Genomic DNA, 27,828 nt, shown 5'->3' with positions numbered 1-27,828 from the left:
AACTGCATAAAAAAAACATCACAAACTAACTCAATGGCCATGCAGCTGTACATAATGCATTCTGTCATTAAAACCTTGTTATGTAATCTCTTAACATTTTTTTTCTAAATGCTGGATAATACTCACCCTGCATGCATGAAGATATAGCTGAGGAACCTCCATGCTTGAATCCGAAGCTGAGGGTGATACACCAGGGGGTTCTTCAAATACAATGGATGGGTGATTTGAAGGACCCACCTGTCAAGCACCAATCCATAATAAACAAATACAGCAACCTGAAAAATATAATTTAACTGATATTAGATGACATGCTGTTTAACAGAAGACTATGGGAAAAACATCAAGTAAGGCTTATGTGCCACTCAAATCCATACATATCTCTAAGTGTACATGTGATCAATCAATAGTTTCTGTATTACTTTCTCCCCCCTTAAAAAAGTACGCACATTTTATGAACCTTTAATCGTCTCAATCCAACAACTGCTCACTGTAAATCTCCCATTTTCAGATTAAAACTTTTCGATTTTTGTTTTATAAATAAAAGAACGACCTTCCAAGATGAACAAGAAGAAAACAACTGACAAATAAGTAAGATATATTCCATAGACATATATGACAAAGACAAAACAAAAATAATGAATTCTTTTCTATACAAATCTATATTATCTTTTCTTTATTATTTAATTGTTCACAATTTTCTACCTGGAATAGTAACTTCTAAAACAAGATCCTGAATGCAATCTGAAGTCTGTGTATCTGGAATGACTTTTGGATTTCTAGTCCCAGAATAAATAATTTTTTCCTTATTCAGTGGATTACTGGATAAAGTTGGCTCATATCATATTTTTAGCCATGACCTGCATACCAGGTGAACGGGTCAAAAAGTGCAATAGTATGACATCCATTGCAGTAAGACATTAAGCAGCACAATGTATAAGGAACGACCTTCTGTGGTATACATTTGCATCACATATGCTAGTAAATGTCTGAAGGTAGTCTAAAATGTTATATATCTCACAAAAGCATACTTCTCGGGAAAGCAAAATATTTCATACATATGTATCACCACTCTACTTGCTATACATGATTGTTATATGCTGCCGCATGAAGCATTTGATATAAAAAGGTATCGACCTAAATAACATTTTACAGCTCTGCTCCCCCCGTAATCCCAGTTCATTGCTTCTTTTCTTTGGCACGCTGCATTATCTTGCAATTTAGCTAGTCAGGACCTTTTGGTATTCCTCACTGTCCCTCAATCCAGAACTGCAATTATACTTTACAGCAGACAGTATAACTACGTCATACAGCATATAACACTGTAAATGAGAGTGAAGGATAAGCATTCACAGGATTACAGCATGTGATTGTCAGGACTCCCCCTCTCCAAGTCTGCTGTCTCTCTCTCTGTGCCACACCTAATAACATTTGTTGACATACACCATCTTGTAGACTTGGGAGACAGAAAGATAGGGTGTTTAGAATGTTTAACATTAGTGATATATTGGTTGTGAGGTAATCTTTTATCAACCACAACTCTTTAAGAAACAAAAAAAAAAAAACAATTAAACATGTTCAGAGGCTAACAGTGGAATATCTAATTTGTGACATCAGCTGTAAGCTTAGGTGCAGCACTGTTTTTTTAATACCTTTATTAAATGATCACCTAAGACATAGGCATACCTACACTTATAGAAAAGAAAACAAAGCATATTAGCATTTTTTATTAACATACTTTATACATCTATATGTTTTCTTTCTTTATAACAACCGTCATATAGTCCAACATTACATAAATTGCTCCATTCCTACCTTCCCTTACACCTCCCTCCCCCTCCTCCTGGACATTATTCTGCATGTACTGTTAACACAAATTCTCTTTATTTCTATGTAATTCATGCTTTCTCTTTTCTAAAAATACCACTTCCAGTTACTTTATTTCCATTTTCTAGTAACTGCTTTTCTGACAGCCAATATAATTAAACTTAATAAAGCCTTACTATGTTTAGATAACACAGATTCTGTGTTACAGACCAAAAGAACCATTTCCTTAGTTAGAGCCATTTGCTACCCTAATAATTCTGTCAAGAGTACTCTGCAGGGATTTTTTAAAAACTATCAACTCATTAAACTCCAAAAAGGAAAAGTCCTTGGTTACCGCTTTCTTTCCCATCACTCTTTCCCATCACACCTCCAGTATTTGCTATACACCAGAGGAAAAACTGTTTGGTGTTGGTTTGGGGTATAAAATATCTTTACAAACACTTATAAGCAAAAAATGCTAAACCTGGACTTTAATGCATACTTGGGAAGCATACAGATGTCCTCCATCTGTTCCCTTGTAAATCACTTTTATAGTCTCTCTCTTCCTAATCTTTTCTAACCTTGTCTGATTGATTTTTATAGTTAACACTACTAATTAATACTAATTATCCCCTTTTTAACAGCAACTTCTGTTCTAGATTCAAGTAAAAAACTCTACCAGAGCTGGTCTTTAGGTTCCTATTACGTAATCGAATCACTAAATGCCGAACGGCCAAATACTCGAAATGGCCGTTCATCGAAGTGTGTTCTGTGGGGTCGTGGTACAGTGGGTAACGGGATATTTGCCCTTGCCCCACTGTAGTGCGACCTCAGAGTTGGAATATATAAGTAGCGGGGGGTGTGGGGGGCACAGCCCCCCACAACAAACGATTCGATGAACGGCTGTTTTGAGTATTTAGCCATTCGGCATTTAGTGATTTGATAACGTAATATAGACCCTGGTCTTTCACTTAGGACTCCCCTATCCCTTTCTATTTACCTATACTTAGATATCAATTTCTGGTAGAGAAGGCAGTCTATAACCTGCAGTCCAGACTTCTTCTTGGCCTTATCGCACTCTATTGTCTTTGCCTGTCTAGTTATTTGCTCCCAATACCATGGTCCCATTGACAGTTTTCTCAAGTATATTCCAGTCCCCTCTTGCCTATTTTCTGTAACTCTACTTGCAGTCATCCCTATTGGCAAAATCTTCTTTCTTCATTCCTTGTTGCTTATTTCTTAGAAAACTTTCTGCAACTTTATGAATATAATAATCTGAATTAATGAATATAACAGTCTGTATGATTGTCATTATTCTCACACTTTTGTAGGACGTTGTCACTAATGCTGGTTTCTAGGGACATTTGTAGTTTTCCTGCTACCATTCTTTAACTGATCTTTCTTCTTGAAACTCCACGCAAGGGCACATGATAGCACCACATTAATATGCACACAGCATCGTAGCACAGAGGTATAAAGTATAAAAAGATTTCTGCAGTCATTTTATTTAAGTGTTGCTCAAAGACGCGCAATAAGGTTCTCTGAGAAAGGCTCTGACTAGAAAATGGCAAAGGCAGTGCATGCTGGTATACAGTGTGGAACTTGAAGCTACACCGTAGCTGACTCAGGTGTGATTAGTGGCCAGAGTGTTGCAGGATCCATCCGGGAAAGGATGGGAGTGAGAGGCAGATGAATGGGTCACCTTGTGGTGTGTGTGTGTGTGTGTGGGGGGGGGGGGGTCAGCACAGTCCCATAGCAATAATATAGCAATAACACAGATGCAGCTTTGGGAGGGGCCAATTATGAGCTCCAATGCAAAGGGACTTTGGGGGTGCATGTGATCTTGGCCAACGATCATGTGCAGTCCAACACAGGACTGTGGGTGTGTGAAACTACACATTACAAACAGCTAAATGGCTAACAAGGGTAGGGTTGCTATAGCATAACATTTCTAACTTCATATACAGTGATGTTTCATGTTCCCAGCTTTTGCCTTCCTCTTCTGACATTTTTCCATGCCAGGAGTGGGGAGGAATAAGTAGGCCAACAGAAGTCATGGCTGGGTGGTTATAGTGGGTGGGCAAAATAAGATAAAAATAAAATGATAAAGACACTATATGAGGAACTGAGGAGCTAGTACTTATCCAGCTATATTAAATTAAACTCTTCTCCTAGTGTTACACAGATATGAAATTCCTGAATAATATTGTTAACCCACATTAAAGCATTGCATCCCCTGCAGAAATAACTAGGACCATGAGACAACAAGGGTCCACTATAGTCTTTTAACGTAACTGCGCTAAAGCTCACCACAATGAGCACGGCTCACCAGAAATGAAACAGACACCGGGGATCACACCAACAGCACTACTAGACAGGGGCCAAGGGTAATAGCTGCTAGTACAAGGGTCTAGGGAACTACTAAAGGGGCGCTGAATACCGCACAACGTGGCTGGGCTAATATATGCCTTCGGGCAGATAGCCCAGAACCAACCTATGAACCTATAAAGTGTCAGTGGGACAGTGCTTCCCTGCACATTGTGGTGTCTCTAACCACAAACAACTTCTGCTAAATAATGGAAGGAGCTTCATAGTCACAACAAATTCAAGGAGGGAATATGTGTATGACTTGTTTTTTTTTTTTCTGTGAAGTGATCCCAAATAATGCATTTGATCAAACCATGATTGAATGCATCCAAGTGATCCTGGCTAGCATCAGTCACAAAAGGCATTGCTAATCAGTGTTCACTGCCCAATACTATTTGTTGCACACATAGCAATATTTCAGGTGCCATGCAACTCTAAGCGATTAAGCGAAGTATTGAATTTCACATTCTTAGCAATGATTGTACTTTTTTGGATCTGCATTTTGAGTATCCTAGTAGAATAACATATACTCTTCTTGTCAGCACTGTAAGGACCTATTTTGAATGAGTATGGCTACATAATTTCTTATTTCTACTGCCTAGTTTTACTGATTCATTCTGTTATCTGTAGTGGTCCATCTGTCTGGATCTCACTTGCCTGCTCAGTGACTTGATTTGGCCTGTCAATCAGCCACTCCTCAGACATTTGCATGCTCTGAATCTCTAGTAATTAAATACTGATTCTTTAGTAAATGGGATGACACCCTTTATCCTCCAGGAATCACTAGTTTTAGAGGTGGGGGAGTAAATGGAGCACAAGACCCTTTACAAAATTACTTAACAAAATGTAAAAGATCTGGGAAGATGGAACTTTATCAGCTGTGTCCTGTACCAATGCTAGTTTTCATGTGAAAGAAAAAAAAAATCTGTTTGATATTTATGTCACCTCTGTTTGGCAGTCATTTCTTAGCTTAAGAAATTAGCCAGATATCAAAAATACATTATTGTTTTTGTTTATACAGAAGGTCCCCTTAGCATATTACTCATTTTGGTTCTGTAGTTTCAAAACTGAAATAATCATATCGTCTGAAGCACAGACTTTGTTTTGTTAGACTTTCAATGTGAATGAAGGCACCGATGTATATAAACATGCGTGACCCATTAAATATATATATATATATATATATATATCCACACACACACCCAAATGTTATTATTTTCACTGCCTGTTCCTGTAGGACAGGACAGGATAGTGAAGCTGGAGATTAAAGGTATTTGCCAACCTGTAATTGAATCATAAATAGCAGCTTTCAAAGAGGGTTCAGAACGTGTCTTTTAGTATTAATTAATTAATTAATTAGGAATCTCTATGAAGTATGGTAAAACACAAAGTAGCTTAGCACTGGCCTACCTCTTTGACTATGTCACTGCCCCTGGGACACTGATATATTCCATATACTGAAGGGGTCTTGGTCATCAGTAGAGCTCAGTATAAGCATGGGCAAATACAGTTTCATACAGAAAGACAAAATTATTGAAAATGACAACAACTGCACAAAAAGTTACAGCAACATCACAAGGATGTTTTTCAGGCACTGTGGCACAAGTAATACTTTTTTTGTTACTGAACTTGAAACATTAGAGGTTTGAATACTGTTATTAAAAGACAAAAATGCTTTAAATGAACTGAGAATATAGGTTTACAAACTGTCTTACTACAGGAAATAAATTATTTTGCTATAGGAAATAAAGTATAGAAGAGGGAGAACAAAATGTGTATCCAAAGAATAGGCCAGTAAACCAATTCTATTTAATCTCATTAAAAAAAAACAAAAAAAAATTAAAAAAGTGGACAAATAGAAAGTTGCACTCCTTTTATAGATCCAGTTTTATATATAAGAAATGTCTGAACTTGAAAGCCAGGTTAGAAAATGACAACTTAGATGGGGCTGCATACATTACCAACAAACCAAATGGGGCATTTTGTTTTATTTTTTGTTTATCACAGTAGTACATTGATCAAAACTGACTAATTTCAGAGATTAAAAGAAAATAACACGTTGAAGTAAACGCAGCAGAGGGTAAATATTGCACCAAATCACCAAGATTCAATAAAACTGAACAGTATTTACATTATTTACAAAAAAAAGCCACAACTAAAAAAGAACAGTATCTGCGGTGGTGGTGCTGCGGTAGCGTTGTCGCCTCACAGCAAGACGTTGTCCCGTTCGATTCCCAGCTAGAGTGCCTTCTGTGGAGACATGCGTGAATGGGCGTACCTTCGTTGAAGGATGTGCATTAGGGCCGGCAACTCAGCACATAAAAATCAACTGCCAATCATTAGCGGACCGGAGTTCCGCTGTGGCGACCCCTAACCGGGAAAAGCCGAAATACACAACAATTTGAACAACTCACAAGTCACCATGAAGACAGAGCAGAAGAAAAGGCAAGACGATGCATATGCCTGCTGTTTTATTGATGAAGGGCCTATTTTAAATTTACCACATTATACTTGCAACTTCTCTGAAGGGGTATAAATTTAAAAATGCCTGAGACGTGAGAATTTCTATTTGAGTAAGGTCACTTAACATTCTAGCAGAGTATTTATGTGCACAATTATATTACTCAAACAAGCAATAACAACAGTGCATTGGCTAAGCATAGCAAGGCATACCCTGGCTTTTATACAGTGGATATAAAAAGTGTACACACCCCTGTTAAACTGCCATGTTTTTGTGATATAAAAAAATGAGACCACAATAAATAATTTCAAAACTTTTTCCACCTTTAATGTGACCTATAACCTGTCCAATTACACACTACACTACAACCCACCACCCGCTACATACTACCTACCCAAACAAAATAAATAAACCACATACATACACTAACCAAACCCTACTTCTAACCCTAAAGTAAAGCACCAAAACCCTACTTCTAACCCTGCACTAAACCCCACATACACAACTATCTATGCACTATCCTTAACCCCTCCCTAACCCTAAGGTCCGTAACTACCGCACACTTCCCCTACGAAAATATAAACAAACAAAATAAATAATCCACATACGTACATTTACCAAAACCCTACTCCTAACCCTACACTAAATCTTCCATACATTAACTATCCATGCACTTACCTTAACCCACACCCTAACCCTAAGGTCCGTAACTATCACACACTTACTTATGGAGCTACACCACAGACGGGCCAACTATGGTAATTCGACATTTCCAAATTTGCGGTTTTGGACATTCGCTGTAATGCCGGTTCGTGCAATACGTGTCGACATTTATTGATTCGCTTAAACGGACTTTCGCTCTCATAATAGGGAACCTAAAAATACCTATGCAAATACTTCCAAGCAAAAATCCTAAATCGTTTAGACTTTTTTGCATACTTGGGAGCCAAACATATATCCTCCCGGTGTTTCCTTACTTATTCAATCTCTCTTTTCTAACCTCCTCTGATTCATTCCTACAGTTTTCATGCAATACTTGATATGCCCTACTAATTAGTCATTTTTTAACATTAGCTTTTGGTCTAGATTCAGTGAAAAACTCTACCAGAGCAAGTCATTCACTTATGATTCCCCTATCCTTATTTCTTTGCCTATACTCTGATATTAATCCCTGATAGGAAAGACAGTCTCTAGCCTGCATTCCAAACGTCTTCTTGGCCTCTTCCCATTCTTTTAACTTTCCCTATCTAGTTATTTGCTCCCAGTACCTTGGTTCCTTTGTCAGTTTTCCCCAATAAACTCTAGTCCCTTCTTGTCTATTCTCTGTACCCCTAATTGCAATCATCCTTACCATTAAAATCACCATTCTCCATTCTCATGTTAGCTTAGTTCTTAGAATACTTTCTGCTACTTTATGAATATAGAATTCTGTATGGCTGTTGTGATTCTCCTTAGGATTTGTACCCCAAATCCCACTCTCTCCTTATTTCTTGAATCCCCATCCCAGTTTCATCATCATCTCTTTCCACTTTTAATTATAGCATTCTGATTGTGCTATGTATATGAGTCTTAACTGTGTAGCTCTAAAATATCCCTTCAAATCAGGCAATCCTAAACCACCTTGTTCTATTGGAAGGATCATCTTATCTCACTTGATCCTTGCCCTGTTCCCCTCTCAGACAAATTCTTTCATCTCTTCATTAATTATTGTCCTCACCTTCTCCTCTGGTTGATAAAAATATGCCTGATTTGTATATAAAACTAAAGGGAGTAAAGACATTTTCACTGCTTGTATCTTGCTATTCATAAAAACGGCAAAACCAAATGTAGAACCATAGACCAAGAAGCAAATAAGATATCCGCCACAGAATCCAGACACAAAACGGAAGTTGTTTCAAAATGTAAAAATCTTTTATTCCAAACGAAAACAAGAAGAGTATCCACAAGCGCTTTCACTTGGATGTTCCAAGCTTTATCAAGTAGTTTTAATGTTCCAGAACAACTGTTTAAATAGTTGGTAGGCTCTAATTAAGCCAAAAAACTTGTACTTAATTAATCAATTGTCATTAATGATTAAAACTCTTGTAAACCAATTTTAAGCACTAAAATTCAGCTACCATTGCTGTTTACTATATGCTGCATACAAATTCTGCAGTTTATCATTTGTTTAAACTACAAATCAGTGCATATAGATGTCATTACAAAACACAATGTTTCTTTAAACTGTATTTTGAATTTAAACCTATTCAGTGCCTTTTAGATGTATTTGTCTTAAAAACATAAATAAAACAAGTGTTACACATTGTGTGTTTTCTAACCCTCCCAACCCCCCCCCTTTTTCTTTTATATGTAATTTTCTCTTGTTACCATTAATTTATCTTACCAAATAAAATGTAAAATGTAAAAATGTAGAATGTATATCACCATTCTAATAAATTTTTTACAAACTTGTGTTGTAGCAGGTAGATTATAGTCTGGCCCTTCTCATTTTTAAAACTGGCTTGATACTAATAGTGTCATTTAAACCGGGCCAGTTACTGGCATCTAAAATTTATTAGAATGGTGATATGGATTCTACATTTTTACATTTTACATTTTATTTGGTAAGATAAATTAATGGTAACAAGAGAAAATTACATATAAAAGAAAAAGGGGGGGTTGGGAGGGTTAGAAAACACACAATGTGTAACACTTGTTTTATTTATGTTTTTAAGACAAATACATCTAAAAGGCACTGAATAGGTTTAAATTCAAAATACAGTTTAAAGAAACATTGTGTTTTGTAATGACATCTATATGCACTGATTTGTAGTTTAAACAAATGATAAACTGCAGAATTTGTATGCAGCATATAGTAAACAGCAATGGTAGCTGAATTTTAGTGCTTAAAATTGGTTTACAAGAGTTTTAATCATTAATGACAATTGATTAATTAAGTACAAGTTTTTTGGCTTAATTAGAGCCTACCAACTATTTAAACAATTGTTCTGGAACATTAAAACTACTTGATAAAGCTTGGAACATCCAAGTGAAAGCGCTTGTGGATACTCTTCTTGTTTTCATTTGGAATAAAAGATTTTTACATTTTGAAACAACTTCCGTTTTGTGTCTGGATTCCGTGGCGGATATCTTATTTGCATCTTGCTATTCATATCATTAAACATGAGTTTCTAGTTTCTCAGTTTTTGTATTATCTTTTTAGTCTCTTCCCACATATCCTTAGCTGCCATAGCAAAATCCATTTTAATCCATACGCCTAAATACTTTATTTTACCATGTCCCATAAATACGGGTATTGATTGACCAATTAAAATGTGGTTACATAGTTTACAGTGATAGCCTTTGTTTTACCATCATTAATTTAAAATCCTGAAAACACTTGTAACTAACAAACAGGTACAAAATAATATCATCTCCAAATAAAGCCAACTTTTCTTGATTACCATACTGATTATATCCTTGAATTTCTGAGTCCCTTATTTTCTTTGCCAATGGTTCTAAATATAAAGCAAACAACTAAGGAGAAAGAGGACATCCCTGCCTGGTTCATATACCCAGACACAACTTGTCAGAAAGGAACCTTCCCGCTTTAATTTTTGCTTCTGATCCCTCATATATTCACCTAATTAACCTTATTATTGAGTTACGGAATGCAAATGCTTCTATTGCTCTGCTTATAAAATCCCAGCTTACTCTGTTGAATACTTTCTCTGCATTAAGACCCAATAACAACAGTGGTATTTTCTTACACTCTGCTTCCCTCTGAATAATCACTATTCTATTAATGTTGCCAAATGTTTGTCTCCTCTTCAAAAAACCCCACTGATCTGTATCTATCAATTTTGACAACACCTTTGTCATTCTTTTAGCTATTACAGACATAAACATTTTATAAACATGGTTTAAAACTGAAATGGGCCTGTATGAAACTGGGTCTGATGGGTTTTTACCATCTTTAGGTATTACAGACACCACAGATTTCTTCTGGCATGTTGGTGCTTCCTCTTCTTTTAAAATACTGTCAAACAAAATCTTCCGGATCGTTATCACTTTCTTTCCTTCTAGCTACCAAACGTCCAGAGGAATATGATCAATTTCTGGAGGCATTCCTGCATATTGATTGCACATCACTATTTCTTATCTCATCTTCTGCTATCTTAACTGTTTATTGTTGAGCCTCATCTACCTCTAAGTCTTCCATAAATATGTTCAATTGTGCTCTTTCGTAATTTATACATTTCTCCACTTTATACAAATTTTTATAACATTTCCAAAATATATCTAATACATTACAGTATCTGTGGTTATTTATCTTGTTATGGACTTCCTAAGTTTGACAACAACCCTTTTGACTTCCTGTTGCCTAAGTCATCGTGCTAAAAGATTTTGTGCTCTGGAGTCATTATCAAAAAACAGTTGCTTGACAGCAATCTTTCTAAACTCATGCATATTATCCAGATATTTCCTTATCTTCTCTTTAGCACTCTGCAGTTGTGCCTCTTCTCATTCTCTGAGATTCCCCTTATTATGCAATACTTTAATCTTTGTTAGCCCCACTAAGTAATCTGTATTACTTCTTATCCATATCTCTTTCTCTTTTATTTCCACCCTATTTTTAAATTCCATTTTCATTTTATACCACTCACAAGCTATAACTTCTGAAAATATTTCTGTCTTCCCTAACAACTCTTGAATAATTCCCACTGCCCATTCCTTAATCTCCTCTATTTTTCCAAGTAGATGAGGAAGTGCCAGTGTCTCATTTTTACTTCATTACCCTATATTTTATCATAGTTGCTATTGGTGCATGATCTGAAATAGTTATTGGACATGTGTCAAAGCTTTCAATCAAATGCAAATGTTCCCATTAAATATATTTTCTGTCTGGTCTAGCCTGGTTATTGTACCTTGGGGAATAATATATAAATGCTCTCCTTGTTGCTACTATTGAATTCAGATCTTCCATATCAAATATTTTCTTACATTTCTTCACAAATCGACCCCCTTTTGTTGTACCTTCCCTTCTAGATCCCCAGATACAACCACACTGTTGCAAATAAAATTATATTCCCTAACTGTAATTAATATTCTCTGCTGAAATCTAATTATTTCTACCCAAAATTTGTTAAGCTCCACAACAGTAGTTTATGTGGAATATAAATACATGCTAGCATAATTCTACTCCCTTGCCAGTAGCACCTTAATACCACAAATCTACCATTATTATCTTTTTTACTACTCTACTGCTATTGAAGACCCTCTAGCAATTGGTATAAGTACTCCCATTTTCCTTTGTCCCTGACACTCTGCTGAATATCTCTCCTGAAATCCTTTCTTTATTAAATTAACATGAGTACTTCTTTCCAAATGTGTCTTCTGTAGCATTGCTAAATGTCTTAATATAATTCAATACTCTTTCTTTTTTGACTATACCAATGAGGCCATTACAATTACAAAATAATATGGATAGGTTAGCCATTATGATAGAAGTTATTATTCACACCCATAATTTATGATAGCTTTTTTAAATGTCTATTTCCAGCTTTTGTGTTACATGTACCCACTACTGTTTGGCAGGTTGATCTTTTTCATACAGTTGTTTCTTGTCATCTCCACTTGAACCTTTGTCACATTTTACAAGACTTTTTTTAATGAAAAATCCCAAACAAAAATAAATAAATAAATAAACACACCCCAGAACACCACAGACTCTATTAACTTAAAACAAACACACAAAACTATGTACATCTTCAAGGAATGAAGTTTATCCCTCCAGATAAGAAAAATTGTCTCAAATCGATAGCTGCGCACACAGGTATTACCTAGCTTAAACTTAAGGGTATCCATGTTAAGATGCATGTTATAACCTATGATCCTACTGAAACTAATTGCTGTCTGTTGTTGTCTTATCTGTATTCCCCTCCCAGATGTGAAAAACAATTTGCATGTTTTCAGAAAACATTAACTTTTAGCTTTTAAATGTGCTCTTTATTTTACTGCCTACCTCTGTAGTCAGCTTATCTGCATGGAAACATAAGAACAAAATGCATAGCTACCTCAGCAGCAGACTTCTCAATTCACACTGAACATTTAATTGTTAAAGGAAACTTTTCATTACATTAGTATTCTCTTATTTACTTTTGTAAAAAAAATGTATTAGATTAAACTAAGGACCTTAATCCAGGCATTCAGATTTGCAAAAGTAAGAGAAAACATATCAACTCTACACATATTATAATTTGTGCATTTTTACACCGTAAATTCCACCTCAACAGCCCAAGATTACAGCATATTAACTTAAGAATGCTTTTGTCCAGCCTTTCTTCTCTTTTCACATTATACTGCCTAAATTTCTTAAAACTAAAAAATAAGAAAAAAGCACTTGTTTACTTTAGTATCATTATCACATATAACAATAACTGAAAACGCCTTACTATATACCATACAATTTATACCATGAAATGTTTTATTCAAATATTAGGAACAAAATTTTTTTACTTACAGTTACTTTTTTCTTTTCATTCTAGCATCCTTTCAAACATTAATGACAAGAAATGGGTATATGCTTTTCAGTCCTCCACATGTTTGACAAAGTTAACAGAAGTCCAATATTTCCACATTTTCTTGTAAAGGCATATCTCAAAAAAGTGATTGAATCTTTATAATCTCACTTTTATTCACTAATTTTAGTGTTGTTGCTCTTCTTCCTATTCATCCATTTCTCAAACCCAGACTCTGGTCCAAGTCAAAGGTACTCCTGATTCTTCTAGTCAACTCCTGTGCTTTATTTTCTGACTCTCAAGCATTTACTTTTGTAACTTTGGAAAAAGATTTCACTTTCAAAACCTCTCTATGAGCTTTATTACAAGAAGAATGAGAAGCAGAGTCCCCTTGTGTTTGATGGCTCACTTTTTTGTTGGGCAAACATTTTCATTTCCTCCTTAGGCTGTTCTGCATAAAAAATGACATTGATCCTCAAGACAAAATATTCTGAAGACAGCTGGATACAACAGCTTGAATCTCATACCTGCCTCACTGACTGATTGAATAAATGTGTTTCTCTTCTGCCTGTTGCACAGTGAATAATCAATTTCCACAGACACTCTACTGTTTCCAATTTTTAATACTCTGCCCTTCTGTCACAATTTTGCCAGCCAGGATCAACTCTTTCTGCTGGTATGACTGCAGCTTTACTAATACTGGTATTAATTGCTTCCTCATGGCCAGGTTTGGAACATACAAATGATGTGCCCTTTTAATTAACAAATCCTGCTGTGGAATACCAGTCCAGTTGCTTATTTGTGTTTTCATAAAATTAATACAGTCTGTTCTTTCCAGTTTCTCTTCTGTAGCAGAACATCTCAGTTTTTTTCTGTATGCTCTGTCCTCTAACAGCTCATCCTGAACAACCTCATACTCAGCCAGCCTTTTCTTGATTCAACCTCTATTTCCAATTTTATCAGTTCATCTGAATAATTGTTTAAAGCTTCTTCCATTTTTTCCAGTCTTATGTTATTTGAGTTGATATACTCTTTCAACATTTAATTAATTTTAATAAATTCTGAGCACATTTGATTTATTTTTCCTCTAGATTACCAGAAGTCATGTCTTGCCATATCAGGCCAACACTAAGGGACTCTGGCTAACAAAGTTTGCAGATGACTGCAAAGAGGGAGCCATTATTGAATCCCCAAATGATGTGGATATTCTACAAAAGGGCCTTACAGAAACAGATTCTTGGTGCCACAGCCATAGGCTCAAACTCAGTGTCAAGAAATGTATAGTTATCCCCTTTGGGAAAAAACATGTACCCATGAATTACCATATAGGTGGCAGTACACTAAACACCAAAAGTGTGATAAGAGACTTAGGGGCACAGGTGGACAGTGATCTCACCTTCAATAACCACATCACCACAACAGTCAGGAAATCCTTCTATGTGGCACACTTCATCACTAAAGGCTTTTCATCCAGAAAAAAAGAGGTCATTGTCCCACTGTACTCATCCCTCATTAGACTCATTATAGAATACAATGCCCCATTTGGTATGTACCTCTCAAGGCATCTGCAACAACTGGAAAGGCCGCAGAAATACCTCACTAAAAGAATCACAAGCCTAAAGCAGATGCCCTATGCTGACCATCTAAAAAAACTCCACCTATCGTCTACTCACATGCGATCTCTGCTTAACATACAGGCCATGTCAAACCCAGAGCTGTTGGACATGCTGCACTTAAAGAAATCCCATTCCCTCAGAGACACATGCTCCTGGGATCTAAACCTTGTCATCACAATGAACAAAACATGCTGGAGAGATAGGTTCCTGACACAGAGACTACCCAGACTCTGGAATAGACTGCCCATACATGTCAAGCAGAGTGCCTCTTTGGCCCTCTTCAAAAGGAACCTTGATGACTGGATGGGAGATAGGAAATTCACCCCGGGGATCATGTCAGTCACCCTGCTAGACAGGGGTCCAGGGAAGTAAAGACTGTGGGAAGAAATAGCCAGGGAATTGCTATGGCTAGGCTTGTATAGGTGCTAGGGCTGATAGCCTAGTACCAACCTATGAATCTATGCACCAAAGCTGGAGCTTGTACTGCTTTTTGCTGAACAACTGCAGGACTCTTCCCAGTCAGTGTTTTCTCTCCACCTTTTCTAGTTTATTTTCTTTCAGGCTTTGTAAGTTTCTTGTTTGCTGACATTCAGGCAGTGTACTTACTAGCCAGTAACTGAATTTACAAAAACTATCACAGCCGCTTATCTCTCAGTTTCTTTTTCACACTGGGAGAGCTGAAATTAAGCTGTTGATCATTAACCACCATCTTGGAAGTCCCAACTAGCAACTAAATTGTTATGCGTTAACTCATTAACCCCGAGTACCTACTCATGGTGCCTCTGTGCTTAACACCGAGTGCACCATGAGAAGATATTAAATGCAAGCTGTTACCCCCGAGTGCCTTCCACAAGCGCGATAAACTCTATTGCAGGTTTGCAGCTGAGTTTAATGTAAAACATGCTGATATCATAAATGAACTTGTAATTTATCTTATTCAGTTATGATTCAGCATGTTTTTACATTATGTTTACATTAAATTTTATTAAAAAAATCTTCTTCTAAAGTTGTTGATAAAGCAAGTGGTCATAGCCAATCGGATTTCTGCAATCCAAGCTACCACTTGCGTCCCACCTCCACCCCCAAAATTATGTTCCTTTGTTTTGCTCTGACAGCACAATATTCAAATTTGACAGTCAGAACATTATAAGGATGGACTCACTCATTTTACAGTTTCTGTGCCTTTATACCAATGCAAATATATTTTTTAAAACAACTGCTAATGCTTCCGTTATTCCTTACAAACTTCAGCGCTCAACATTTGAAGGGCTTCTCTTGATTTTGTTTTCTGTTCAGTCAGTTACTGTAATGCATTGGTTCCGGGAGCAGATTTATAGTTAAAATTGTTGAATTCATGCCAGTGAAGCAGTGATCAGCACTGAACAATTGTAGCTCCATCTCCATTCTTGTATACTCTTCCGATAGCAACACTTGCTCACGAACCCTCACAGCAAGCCGATTTCAAATGGTTTTCAACAAGGAACTAGTGGTAGGCAATGTAACCCATCTCTTGCTTAACACCTCCCCCCACTCTGTTCTGTCTAAATAAATTGAGTCGTACAGTACATCTTTCCCTTTCTTTTTCTGCATTTTGTGTAATTTACTACTGTATCCCTCTGTTTATCGAGCTGTTCGCTTACTGTCATGATCTGGAAAGAAAAAGCTGCAACGGAGATCAGTTTGTGTTTTCACCTCCGAGCCTGCCTAATTCTTTACTAATGTAAGATAGTCTTATTCTCTATTTTGTTTTATTTTACTGCAAGATAAGATTAAAGATTCTCCTCAGAAAAGAACGTTAACTTCTAGTAGTCATTATAGCTCCAATGGAGAAGGTGTGGTGAAAGAGTTTGCTTGTTAGTTTATAGAAAGTTATTATTATTGTTATAGTAATAAGAAGTATTTGTTTTGGTTGTCGGTTTATTGTTGTGTAATGAAAGATTTCAGTACGTAAATTTAGATTTGTTTTGATATTAACGAAGCACTATTTCGGTGATATAAAGCAATTTGGAGGAAGTTGGCGTAGTTTAGTAATGTTCGAGTTTTGCTTTTATAGTTTGTGCTGTAGCTTTAAGAGTGATTTCTGTTGGTAACTATTCTAGTAATGTGGAATAGCTGCTGTTTGAGGGTGCTGTAAATGCAGCCAAAAATCTTTTACCTAAACCATTGTTCTTTTCTCTGTTGAAAGCAAATTGATATACTTCCATAATCTCTATTTCTACAGATTGTTTGGTAAGTTTAGAATGGATAATGTTTGCGGGTGGTATTTAGAAATATGTTTAGTTTGGTTATACATTATTCACATTTATTTAATTGGCTCCTACATCTGGTGTGTCTGTGTGTAGTGGGGATGCATAGCTTTGGATGATGTTTTAGAAGGGGTGAAGTTAATATCATTTTCATTTAGGCCACATGTGTTCTTTGGTAGTGCCCTCTATTACAAATTAGTGTTTGGCATAGTTAGTACTCTTTGTAGATTGAACTATATTGTGAACTGAAGTAGCATCTTGATTTATTTATTTATTTTTTGCATTGGGTAAAATTTGGGATAACGTCTGGTCTAGTAGAAAGACACTGGCAGCGGATGCTTCATTTGGTTTAAATTAGATTAAAATGGCTTAATTCAGACAGCAAGAAAATTAAGTATTTTGTTACTGGGTGTTTTAGCACATGTGTTGCGTTTTTATCTCTGGCTATGTAACATTTAAGGTCTACATTGAAGGTATAAAGCAAGTTTTGCTAGACAGGTTGCTGCACGAGTATGCAAGTAAGAATAATGCAATGGCTTGGTATGTCTCACGGTGCAAGAGTCTGAGTCTCCTTTCTGATGTGTGTTAAATTGCACTTGCTCATTCTCTTTTTGACACTTTCTGCTCATTGCATTTCTTTCTATTTGTGGTTGACTTAAGTCTGATTTCCCTATATTAACATTTGTTTATATGCTAAGAAAAAATTGCAGATGACATACTTTCTTCTGTTAATTTAATTTAGTGTCTTCAGTTTTCTGTGATTTGTGATTTGCCAAAAAACAGATTTTTGTGAGGAACAGACCATAAATATGAGGCAGAAATCTGGATACTTGAGAGGTATGGTAAGGTGGGATAAAATGAATGACTGCCTGTTGGATTAATTGTTACACTAATCAACCAGATAGTTTAGACATTTCTGATTTTATTTCTGTTTCTGATTCTATTGAGTGGTTGTCTTAGTGAGATCAATGCTATTAATTGTGGTTAAGTGCAGGTGCGGAGAATTATAGAGGATGTAAAAAGTATGCTTTCAGTGTTTGGGATACTACTGCGGTTAAGTGCAGGTGGCAGAGAATCACAGGCATTTCCTGCTGTCAGTATCTACCTAATACTTCACTGCCTTGTGACAGTTTTGGTTACATGGTCTGCTGTGGCAGATGAATAAGGCAAGGCCTAGCTGACACATTGGTGATATTTTTCTGGCTGCATTAACTTTTTGTTCTGCTTGTAGCAGTTGGAGGGAAAGGCACATACATATGCAGACAATTTTTAGTTTGGGCATAAATAACTGGCAAACATTAGCCCTAGAAGACTGTACAAAGGGATATTAGGCCAGTTGTAAAATGATTTAAATGCCATTTTGAGTAGGATGACTTTCATGCCCGTTTTAGCAGATGTATTTGCATCCATTGTATGTCCTTCAATTTCCTGTATTTACAACTTTGCAGATAACATTTGTGTACTGTTTATGGGATTCCGATATGTTGAAGCATCATGCTTGATTAACATCTCATTTTGAGAGCCCTCTTTGGGTTTGACAGTGAGTGGGCATGCACCATATTTGTGAGGGTGCATATTTTATTATTGAGATGTAAACTGTATTTGTTAATTGGAAGGATTTTAGCTTGGTGTTGGAGTTTATTTGGGTAGTAACTCTGAAAAGAGTTTGGGGTATTTGTTTGTGTTAGATGGGTGATATCTCCACATTGGGGGTTTCAGATGGGTTCCTTATTTGTTTTATGACTTTGTGAGTAGTTAATGCATTGCTTGTCACAAAATGTATCATCCTGTGAACAGAATGTTGAGCTAGTGAAATGAACAGGAGAAATTCCTCCATATAGGTTACCATTTGAGTGGTAATGTAACTGTTAACCCATGTCCATTTTATTGTTTTTATTTGAGCAGATTTCCAGTACTTAATCCTCTTTGTCTTTCTCTATGTTTAGTTAGTTGACATTGGCTGTTTTCCATGTACGGGTCATGGGTCTTGTTGCTGGCAAGAGAAGATAATCACTGTTGCAGAACTCTTGGTCACGTGTTTATGAAGACTTGTACCACTCAACATTATTTAGGTGCTTGCAATGATGCAAATAGGTGAATATTTATAGATATCATGAGCTATACATATTTTTTGGCTGTTTCTGATGTTATGACTATAAGCAATATTTCCTTAGAAATAGCAATATCTCAAGTATGGTAGGCCCTACATTTGGAAGCTAGAATGAAGCATTTGGTGTGAAATGTGTGTTGCATAAGTTATCGATAACTGCTAAAAAAATTTATGGAAAATACAAATTCTTTCTCATGAAGTGGAAGTTTGTTCCAGAGAAGTGGCAGTCTCTGGGAGATGAGATTGGAGCTCTATGTGAATTGGGAGTTTGTTCCAGAGGAGTTGCCTTGGAGATGGTCGAGATTACCTGCTCTCTTGTAGCCCCGCATAAATATCAGGGAAATTAAGGTGGTGATTCTAGCTTTAGAATCACAAAATCACTTGTGGTCTTCAGTTGTGGGTCATGTGGCAAATGTTTCATTTTAGTTCTTGTGTATACTTGGATATACTACTGAGGGGGACATTGCGGGCTTTTGGTGTCATGCACACAAACAAGGCCTGTTGTGCAAACGAAGTGAGAGAGTCACACAAAGATGAAATCAGTGCACTGTGTCAATTACCTAGTCAGTGTACAAGGTTGAAAAATGTAAGGCACACACACACACACACACACAAATATATATATATATATATATATATATGCACACACACACACACACACACACACACACACACACACACACACACACACACACACACACACACACACACACACACATATAATAAACGTGTCTATATACTACAAATGGCAGGCAACATTCTTACACTCTAAATGTCCTCGGCTATTGACGGATATACTCCTAAAGGAGGATGCAGTTAAAGTCACCAGATCAATGACACAAACCCCTTCACCTGTTTTTATCAGATAGCTGATGATTTTCCTGTTGGTGGTTATACATAGGAAGAAATTTTACTGAATGGTTATTTAGGGAAAATCTTTCTTTCTGGTGCCTGTGCATACATTATATTGAAGGGCTCGCTTGGGTGAATGCTTTATTTTGGTGGTTGTACATACTAGGAAATGTTACACGTGTTTCGTTTGGGTAAGCCTTTAAGTTTGGTGATTGTGCATTCCTCAACATTCTACTGAAGGGGTTGCTTGGGTGAAGTGTTCATGCTGGTGGTAGAACATACTAGGAAATGTTACTGAAGGCTTGTTTGGTGAAACATTTTATTTAGATGCATGTATACCTGGACATACTAATGAGGATGTTGCTTGGGGAAATAATTAATTGTGTATCAGGGAAGTGCTTGTGCATACATGGTCTGACTGCTGAAGTGACCATTGGGCAAAATAGTTTATTGTGCCATTTGGTGCTTGTGCATACACAAAGCAAACAACTGGAGGGGTTACTGGGGAAACATAGAAATTAAGTCTGAAAATGACATGTGGTTACATTACTTAGAATACAGCACAGAAATGTAATTATACTGTAATATGCCAGCATATAAGACATCAGATACACCACTGACTAATTAATAGTGTAATGTAAAATAAGCAGACAAGAAATCACTTCTGCTTGTATTATTCTATTTGTGATTAGTAGTTGCATGAGTGAGATATAAAAGTTATCACTTGTTGACAACTGCCAGCATGGAGCTACCATATTTTTTGTGCATTTTTCCTGGCTTTGTCAGTCATGTGTGGAATTAAGGTGGGAGGAAGGGCTCAGTAATATGTAAGTGTTATACTATTTTACTGAATTACTCAGGTGTTCTCCTTACTGATAATGAGTCTGTGTTACACAACAGCTGCACAAGGTAATATAATGAATGCCTAGTCAACAGGTTATGTGCAGCAATTATCACCTTTGTCTGAGCATGCATAACTTTGCAGTACTGAAAGGAAGGTCATTATCACATTAGCAATAAGTGCAGTTACAATACAGCAGTGAATTATTTTCACTTTTCTGGTAAAAGTCTCAGCTGCTGTCACTGTTACTCACATAAGTAGAAGTCGTTATCACTTTGACGAATGCACAAGCCAGATTGTGTTTTTTCTCTATTTGTAGTCATTGCAAGCCACTCCCTCCATTCTTCATCAACTAGCTATCCTCCAAAACCTCTCATGTTTTTTCCTGTATATATATATATATATATATATATATATATATATATATATATATATATGTGCATATGTGTGTATATCGATATATACGTATGTACATAATGTACTTGCACATATACACATGAATATCAGAGCAATTTTGAACACCTGTAGTCGTGGTGGCCACGTTGTCATTTTGTGTGGTCTGACATAATTCCTCGACAGATGTGGAAAACAGCAAACTGTCAATGGGCAGTGCACAACACCAGACGTTTACAGAATGGGTTCATGCATGCCTTGACACACAAGGTCGGTGGATCTACAATCTGTCCTGACAGCATCACCACAAAAGATGTTCACCTGTTCAGAAGGGATGGCGTTCACCTAACTGAGGAAGGCATTGCCTTGTTCTTGACTGACCTCCACAATGGCGTGAGGAGAGGTATGCAAGATTGGCGATATGCAGCTTGTGAGAAGAATGGAAAACACCCATGACCAAGTAGGGACCAGTATGGTAAGTAAAACTATGAAATGTGTTGTGTAAAATATATTTTTGTGAGTTTGGCAAATAACTGTGGTAAGAAGCTGGTGAAGATGCTGAGAAAGAACTGTTTCAGGAGAGTGCTAGCATGTACAATCGAATATGTATTGTATGTGTATATGTATAGTATTGATAGTTCCAACATGTAAAATAATTGGGCCTGTATGTTGTACACATGTGCAGATATCAATGTTTGTTTCGGACTTAGGTTATGGAAATTATATATTTTTTTCATATTTTGATAAATAACTTTGCAAGGGAGCATCTGAATGTGCTAAGTAATACCTCATTTTGAGGACAGTACTGATAGTGCTAACATGGTAAAAGAATGGTGCCTGTATGTTGTACTCATGTGCAGATATCAAAGTTTGTTTTGGACTTAGGTTATGGACATTATGATTTTTTTATATTTTTGGTAAATAACTTTGCAAGGGAACATCTGACTGTGCTAAGTAATACCTCATTTTGAAAACAGTATTGATAGTTCTAACATGGTAAAAGAATTGTGCCTGTATGTTGTACTCATATGCAGATATCAAAGTTTGTTTCAGACATGGGTTATGAAAATTATGATTTTTTTTCATATTTTGCTAAATAACTTTACAAGGGAGCATCTGAATGTGCCAAGTAATACCTCATTGTGAAGACAGTATTGATGGTTCTAACATGGTAAAAGAATAGTGCCTGTATGTTGTACTCATTTGCAGATATCAAAGTTTGTTTCGGACTTAGGTTATGGAAATTATGATTTTTTTCATATTTTTGGTAAATAACTTTGCAAGGGAACATCTGACAGTGCTAAGTAATACCTCATTTTGAAAACAGTATTGATAGTTCTAACATGGTAAAAGAATGGTGCCTGTATGTTGGACACGTGCAGATATCAAAGTTTGTTTGGAATTAGGTTATGGAAATTATGATTTTTTTTCATATTTTGGTAAATAACTTTGCAAGGGAGCATGTCAGTGTGCCAAGTAATACCTCATTTTGAAGACAGTGTTACTCCTTACAACATGGTAAGAGAACTGTGTCTGTGCACTTTACACATGTACAGATATCACAGTTTGTTTAGTCTTGTACAATTATGAAAATTATACATTTCCAATACTTCTCATTATTATGCCCATATCTTTGCGAGGGAGCATGGTAATCACACAAATGATGCATCATTTTGAAGCTGACATTCAGATGCACAACTTCTACACTGATATGTAGGCTCTGTCTGTTACAGGTGATGAGATTATGCTTTGTTTATTTATCAATTATGAGAAATAATATGCTAATCATATTTCTGTGAATATCTCATGAAAGGAGCATCACACAGTAATGGTTAAGGTATCATTTTAAAGCTGACATTCATACTAACAAATTACATTCAAATAGTATGGGTCTGCATGGTACATTGACCAAGATATTATGCTTTGTTTTTCCAAAAAGGTAAAAAATATGCACAATATCAGCATTCCTTGCCAAATATTTAATAATGACTTTGATATACACTATCAACGTTTACACTGTTGGAAAGATCAGTATCTCCTGAACAACTTTTGCGTTTACATTTTTAGTCTAGCTCTTATAAAGAGTTATGAACATTTGTTTTCTGTATGGTATTACAAAGGGAATTTCTGAAAATGAGCTCAGGCTGCACTGTTGTTCCTATGGTGGAATTAAGCAGGCAGCTTTTCCTGAGCTGCTCCGGAGCAAATGAGTTAAATGAGTCACACACTGCCAGGATGGATGTGTAGAAATCAGGATGCTGAGATACATGATTGTGCCTGCATTTGAAACACCCTGGTGGCACTCTTCCACTGTATAGTCACTAGTATGGATACATCAGGAATGCTGCATACATTTCTACTAATCTTATAAAGGGAAGTACAGCAAAGCAAAACAGTATGTCCAGAACACCATTACGTGCAGGAAATGAGCACAACTGGCAGCAGAGTGAAGAAAGGCCACAGGCTTTAAGTACATGTACTGTGGAGCAAATGAAGAAATGCTGTGATAATACATAAAGTCAACATATTATTAGCTGTCACATCAGAGTGGAATTTAGAAGGAAAGATGGTAGTTGAGGTGACATAGTAGCCCTTTGAAGGAAGAAAGTTCAGTTTAGATTTAAATAGCACTCAGACGGAAGAAAGTTAAATTTAGACTTCAGTAGGCACTTTTCTACTCTTTGTGAACAGCATGGTGGGGCCCATGAGTGATTTGTTAGAGAAATTCACAGAACATACTCCATAAGATGGAGTCAAAACAACCTGGAAACTGAACCACTAAGCCCATGGAATCTGGACAAGGACAAAAATAATGGGGTGATGGCGGCCCAAAATCAGGGACAGACTTTAAATATTGCTCTTATAAACTTAGAAAGTTGCCTGAATAATAGTTTCTGTATTAGTGTGCATTTTATTGAAGGATATGAAGTCTGAAACTCAGATGTATGTCATTATTTAGTGACTTCAGTCCTCAATATTTACCAGAAAATGGCAAATGTATGAGGAACAGAGCTAAAATATGAGGCAAAAATCTGAACATTCTGCAGATATCTGGATATTTGAGAGGTACAGTGGAGAGGGGGACTCTCCAGGAAAGGGCAGCTGCTGCAGATGAATTATCTGCATAACAGGATAGACTTGAGAAATCATTGGTCATCTTCTGTAAACTTTATTATACACTTGTCTGTAGGAACAAACCACTGTCTCACTACTAAAGGGGAAATACTAGCAATATAGTGCAATTGAGGCTTGTTTGTACACTTTATTACACTTTCCTCCCTTCACAGTGCAACAAACAACTGTATTTTTTATGCATAATAATGTTTATTCTCTGCATAATTGCATAGTAATGAAAGATAATAAAACAAATTCTTTATTTTAGAGCAAATTAAAATTTATTTGCTTCATTAATTTTTGATAACCATCATGAGTGACTCTGTCTTTTAGGGGAGATCACAATGGTTTAGCATACAAATCTGCACCATGTAAAAGAGGAGATTTTGTTTACTTTTAATTATTTTCCTCTGAAGTTACATTTATTTAAAGACAAGGGATTATTAACAAACATTCCTTTACAAACAAAAGCTACATTTTGCAAAATTCTATCCTCGCTGTCCTCATGAAATGTGAAGCATCATTAATCTTATTGCCAAGAGCTGCTAACTTCAGTGGTTAGGCATATGGTAACAGTTTTTTAAGTAACAGTTCACAGTATGTATACTGCAGTTTAGTATGTCATGTGGTACTTATATTTCTCATTTTCTAGTAATACTGATAAAAATAGGTTAGCTGAAAGGACACAGATTTTGCAAGTAGCAGTTTCTATCTTGAGTGGAATACCCTTAGAAAGCACAAAATGTTGTTCACTCTAACTTGAAAGAAAAGTACTACTGCATTATTTATTTGTTTTTTTTTCTGACAAGTGGCATTTCTGCATCTGTGCATGACTAACTGTCCCTGGTGAACATTGCAAACACTGGTGCTCACAGACACTGTCACTTGGGAAGTTTGGGTGAGCACTAGATATAGCGACCGGAGTTTGTGTCTTCTTTGAGGTGTGACATTGGTGGGGAATGGCATCCAGATGCTTTACTGCCATGTGATGCTAACTAAACTAAAGCACAATGACACTGCCTAAATGACAGGGGTAACCAGCAAATGTCAGGTACATTAAGAAAGTTATCACACATTATGGACCGCATAAAAAGAACCACCAAAACAGACTGGGCAGCTGTGTCTACATGTATGCTAATACTGCCTTGCACTACAACAGCCGAATAAAACATTTACATCTTTTGACACTAGTGGTCTATTACAATACTGTTCTAACTAGTAAGCATGTCATAAATGTGAATTCTGTGTAATATCTCATCTAAAAAGCACTGCTATTATCTGATCATTAACAGATTAGGGATTCCACGGTGGTGGTGCTGCGGTAGCGTTGTCGCCTCACAGTAAGACGCTGACCGGTTCGACTCTCAGCTAGAGCGTCTTCTGCGTGGAGACATGCGTAAATGGGCGTACCTTCGTTGAAGGTTGTGTGTTAGGGCTGGCAACTCAGCACGTAAAAATGAACTGCCAATCATTAGCGGACTGGAGTTCCGCTGTGGCGACCCCTAACCGGGAAAAGCCGAAAGACACCACAACAACAACAGATTAGGGATTCTAGTTTTCGGTGGGCATTCCTGGGTGCATAACAGTGGTGAGGCATGGGGTCTGAGATTACTTCCCTCTTGGTGACAATCTGGCCTCTTATCTCCTCCTGGCACCCAGTGATCCAATTTACTACGAATAGTAGGTTATAGAGAACCACTGTACTAATACCCCTCTCAGGGCTTTATATTCCAAAGCTAGGTCAATTTACAACAAGAAAAGCATACATTCTGATTTATTGTGTTATGTTAACCTTGCTTTTTTAACTGAGACATGATTGGATGTGAACTTTGACCACACCTGGCTGCTGTTATTCCACTGGGGTCTCGGTTATACATTGCCCTAGGACAGGTAAGATCAAGGGTGGGGGTTGCAGTCTGCAGCAGGGACAAACTCAGGCTGACTAAGGTGAACACTAGAAAAAGGAGCACCTTTGAACATGTCCGAGTTGTATGAGGAAACTGTAGGTTTCTCATCTTTTACCATCCACCACCCTGTGCAAGGACTGTCCTAAAGAGTTGACAGATTATCTCATTGATTAAGTTATGGATCACTAGCATTTAGTTTTGCTGGGTGATTTCAGTATCTGGTTTTATGAATAATCAGTGACTCTAGCTAATGAACTTTTATTATGAAGAGTTTTGGGTTTGCTCAGTTCATTACCTCTGCAACACATAAGTTAAAGCATACATTGGACTTGATCTTTTTATTGGCTTTGGTGGCATCAGACTTGGTGGTGAAAACAGTCTCATGGTCAGACCACTTCCTGGTTCACTTTGGTCTCCATCTGATGCATTACAGTCCTCCCGATCATGAAATGAAGGTTGTTTGCAATACTAACCATATTAGTGCTGAACTTTTTTCTAATATGCTCCTTCAGGTCCAAGCTTAGAAGAGTGTTGATTCAGTGGATGTCCTGTCCAGAGACTATAATAAACCTCTTTCTGTGACCTTACATTACTTGGCCCCAGATCAAGTTTACCCACTTTCTATAAAACAACGTGAACCATAGTTGGACCATGACCTTCATTACCCACATAAAGCTGGGGGGAGGTCGGAGTACTACTTGTGTCAAATGGGTCCATGGAGTGAAAGGATTGAATATGATGAACATTATACTGTTTATCAAGGAGAAATGTCTCATAAAAAAGCAGAATTTCTATGTAAGCAGATCTCTTTGGTAGCCAATTGACTGGCTACTATTTTTTTAGCTAGTGGAGAGATTGCACATCTCTGTCTATCTGGCTACCAGAAGAGCTTTATATAGTCTAGAATGTGAGTCTACTGCTAATTTTTTTGCCATGATTGCTTCTATTAGATCTGCTCTCACTCAAGTTGACTCCAGGGGTGGCACAGTAATTTCACCTTTGCCTCTAATGATGTCTGGGTTGGTGTTCGATATTCTCGATTTTGATTAGTCCACTTCTGTCATCTATAGTATGTGGCCGATAACTTGTGGGCTGGATCCATGTCCATCTTATAATAATTAGCCAGTGATGGCCAGCTTCAACATTCAACAGTTATTCATTATGTCCTGAGCTGACTCAAGCAAAAAAAAATTATTCACTTACTATAGTGGAAAATAAACAAGCTTGTTTAAAAAAAAAAGTGTGCCTTAGTTTCCACTACAGTAGTTTTGTCCCTTCATTCAGCTTTGAATTTCATTCCATGGGGGGAACATGCACAGAAAGTCCTGCCTGCATATGCATCTGATTTGCTGCTAGGTACATATGCAGATGCAGTGAAAGATGCAGTGGAGACTCCCAAGTTTTCTTGTAGTTAAGTGTGGAGGAAGGTGGAGTCAGCCTCTTGCCACATTTACTTCTGCTACGGCAAGACACTTCAAGCAAAGGCACTAGTCTTGCACGGCAGCTTGATACTTATTTCTTTTTCATTAAAAAAAGTTGGAATTAAACTTATATTTTAGTTGCTTGTTTACTTCAGACTGCTGCTAATCTTCAGGGTCTGTTACATTGACAGGAAGTG

At 36.8% G+C, this 27,828-nt stretch overlaps 1 protein-coding gene across 1 annotated transcript in view; it reads right to left on the bottom strand.

The window, feature by feature from the left end:
- RHBDL3 (rhomboid like 3) overlaps positions 1-27,828 on the bottom strand; it is a 951,138-nt gene that overhangs the window by 190,008 nt on the left and 733,302 nt on the right. Inside the window, exon 10 of the mRNA XM_044068052.1 lies at positions 127-275. Within this exon, the coding sequence (XP_043923987.1) occupies positions 127-275 (149 nt within the window). The remainder of the gene's footprint in view (positions 1-126; positions 276-27,828) is intronic.

The sequence above is a fragment of the Protopterus annectens genome, chromosome 4.part0 (assembly GCF_019279795.1).
Source record: "Protopterus annectens isolate FY-2018-M chromosome 4.part0, PAN1.0, whole genome shotgun sequence".
NCBI lineage: Eukaryota > Metazoa > Chordata > Ceratodontiformes > Protopteridae > Protopterus > Protopterus annectens.
This window is presented reverse-complemented; position numbering and strand designations above follow the sequence as displayed.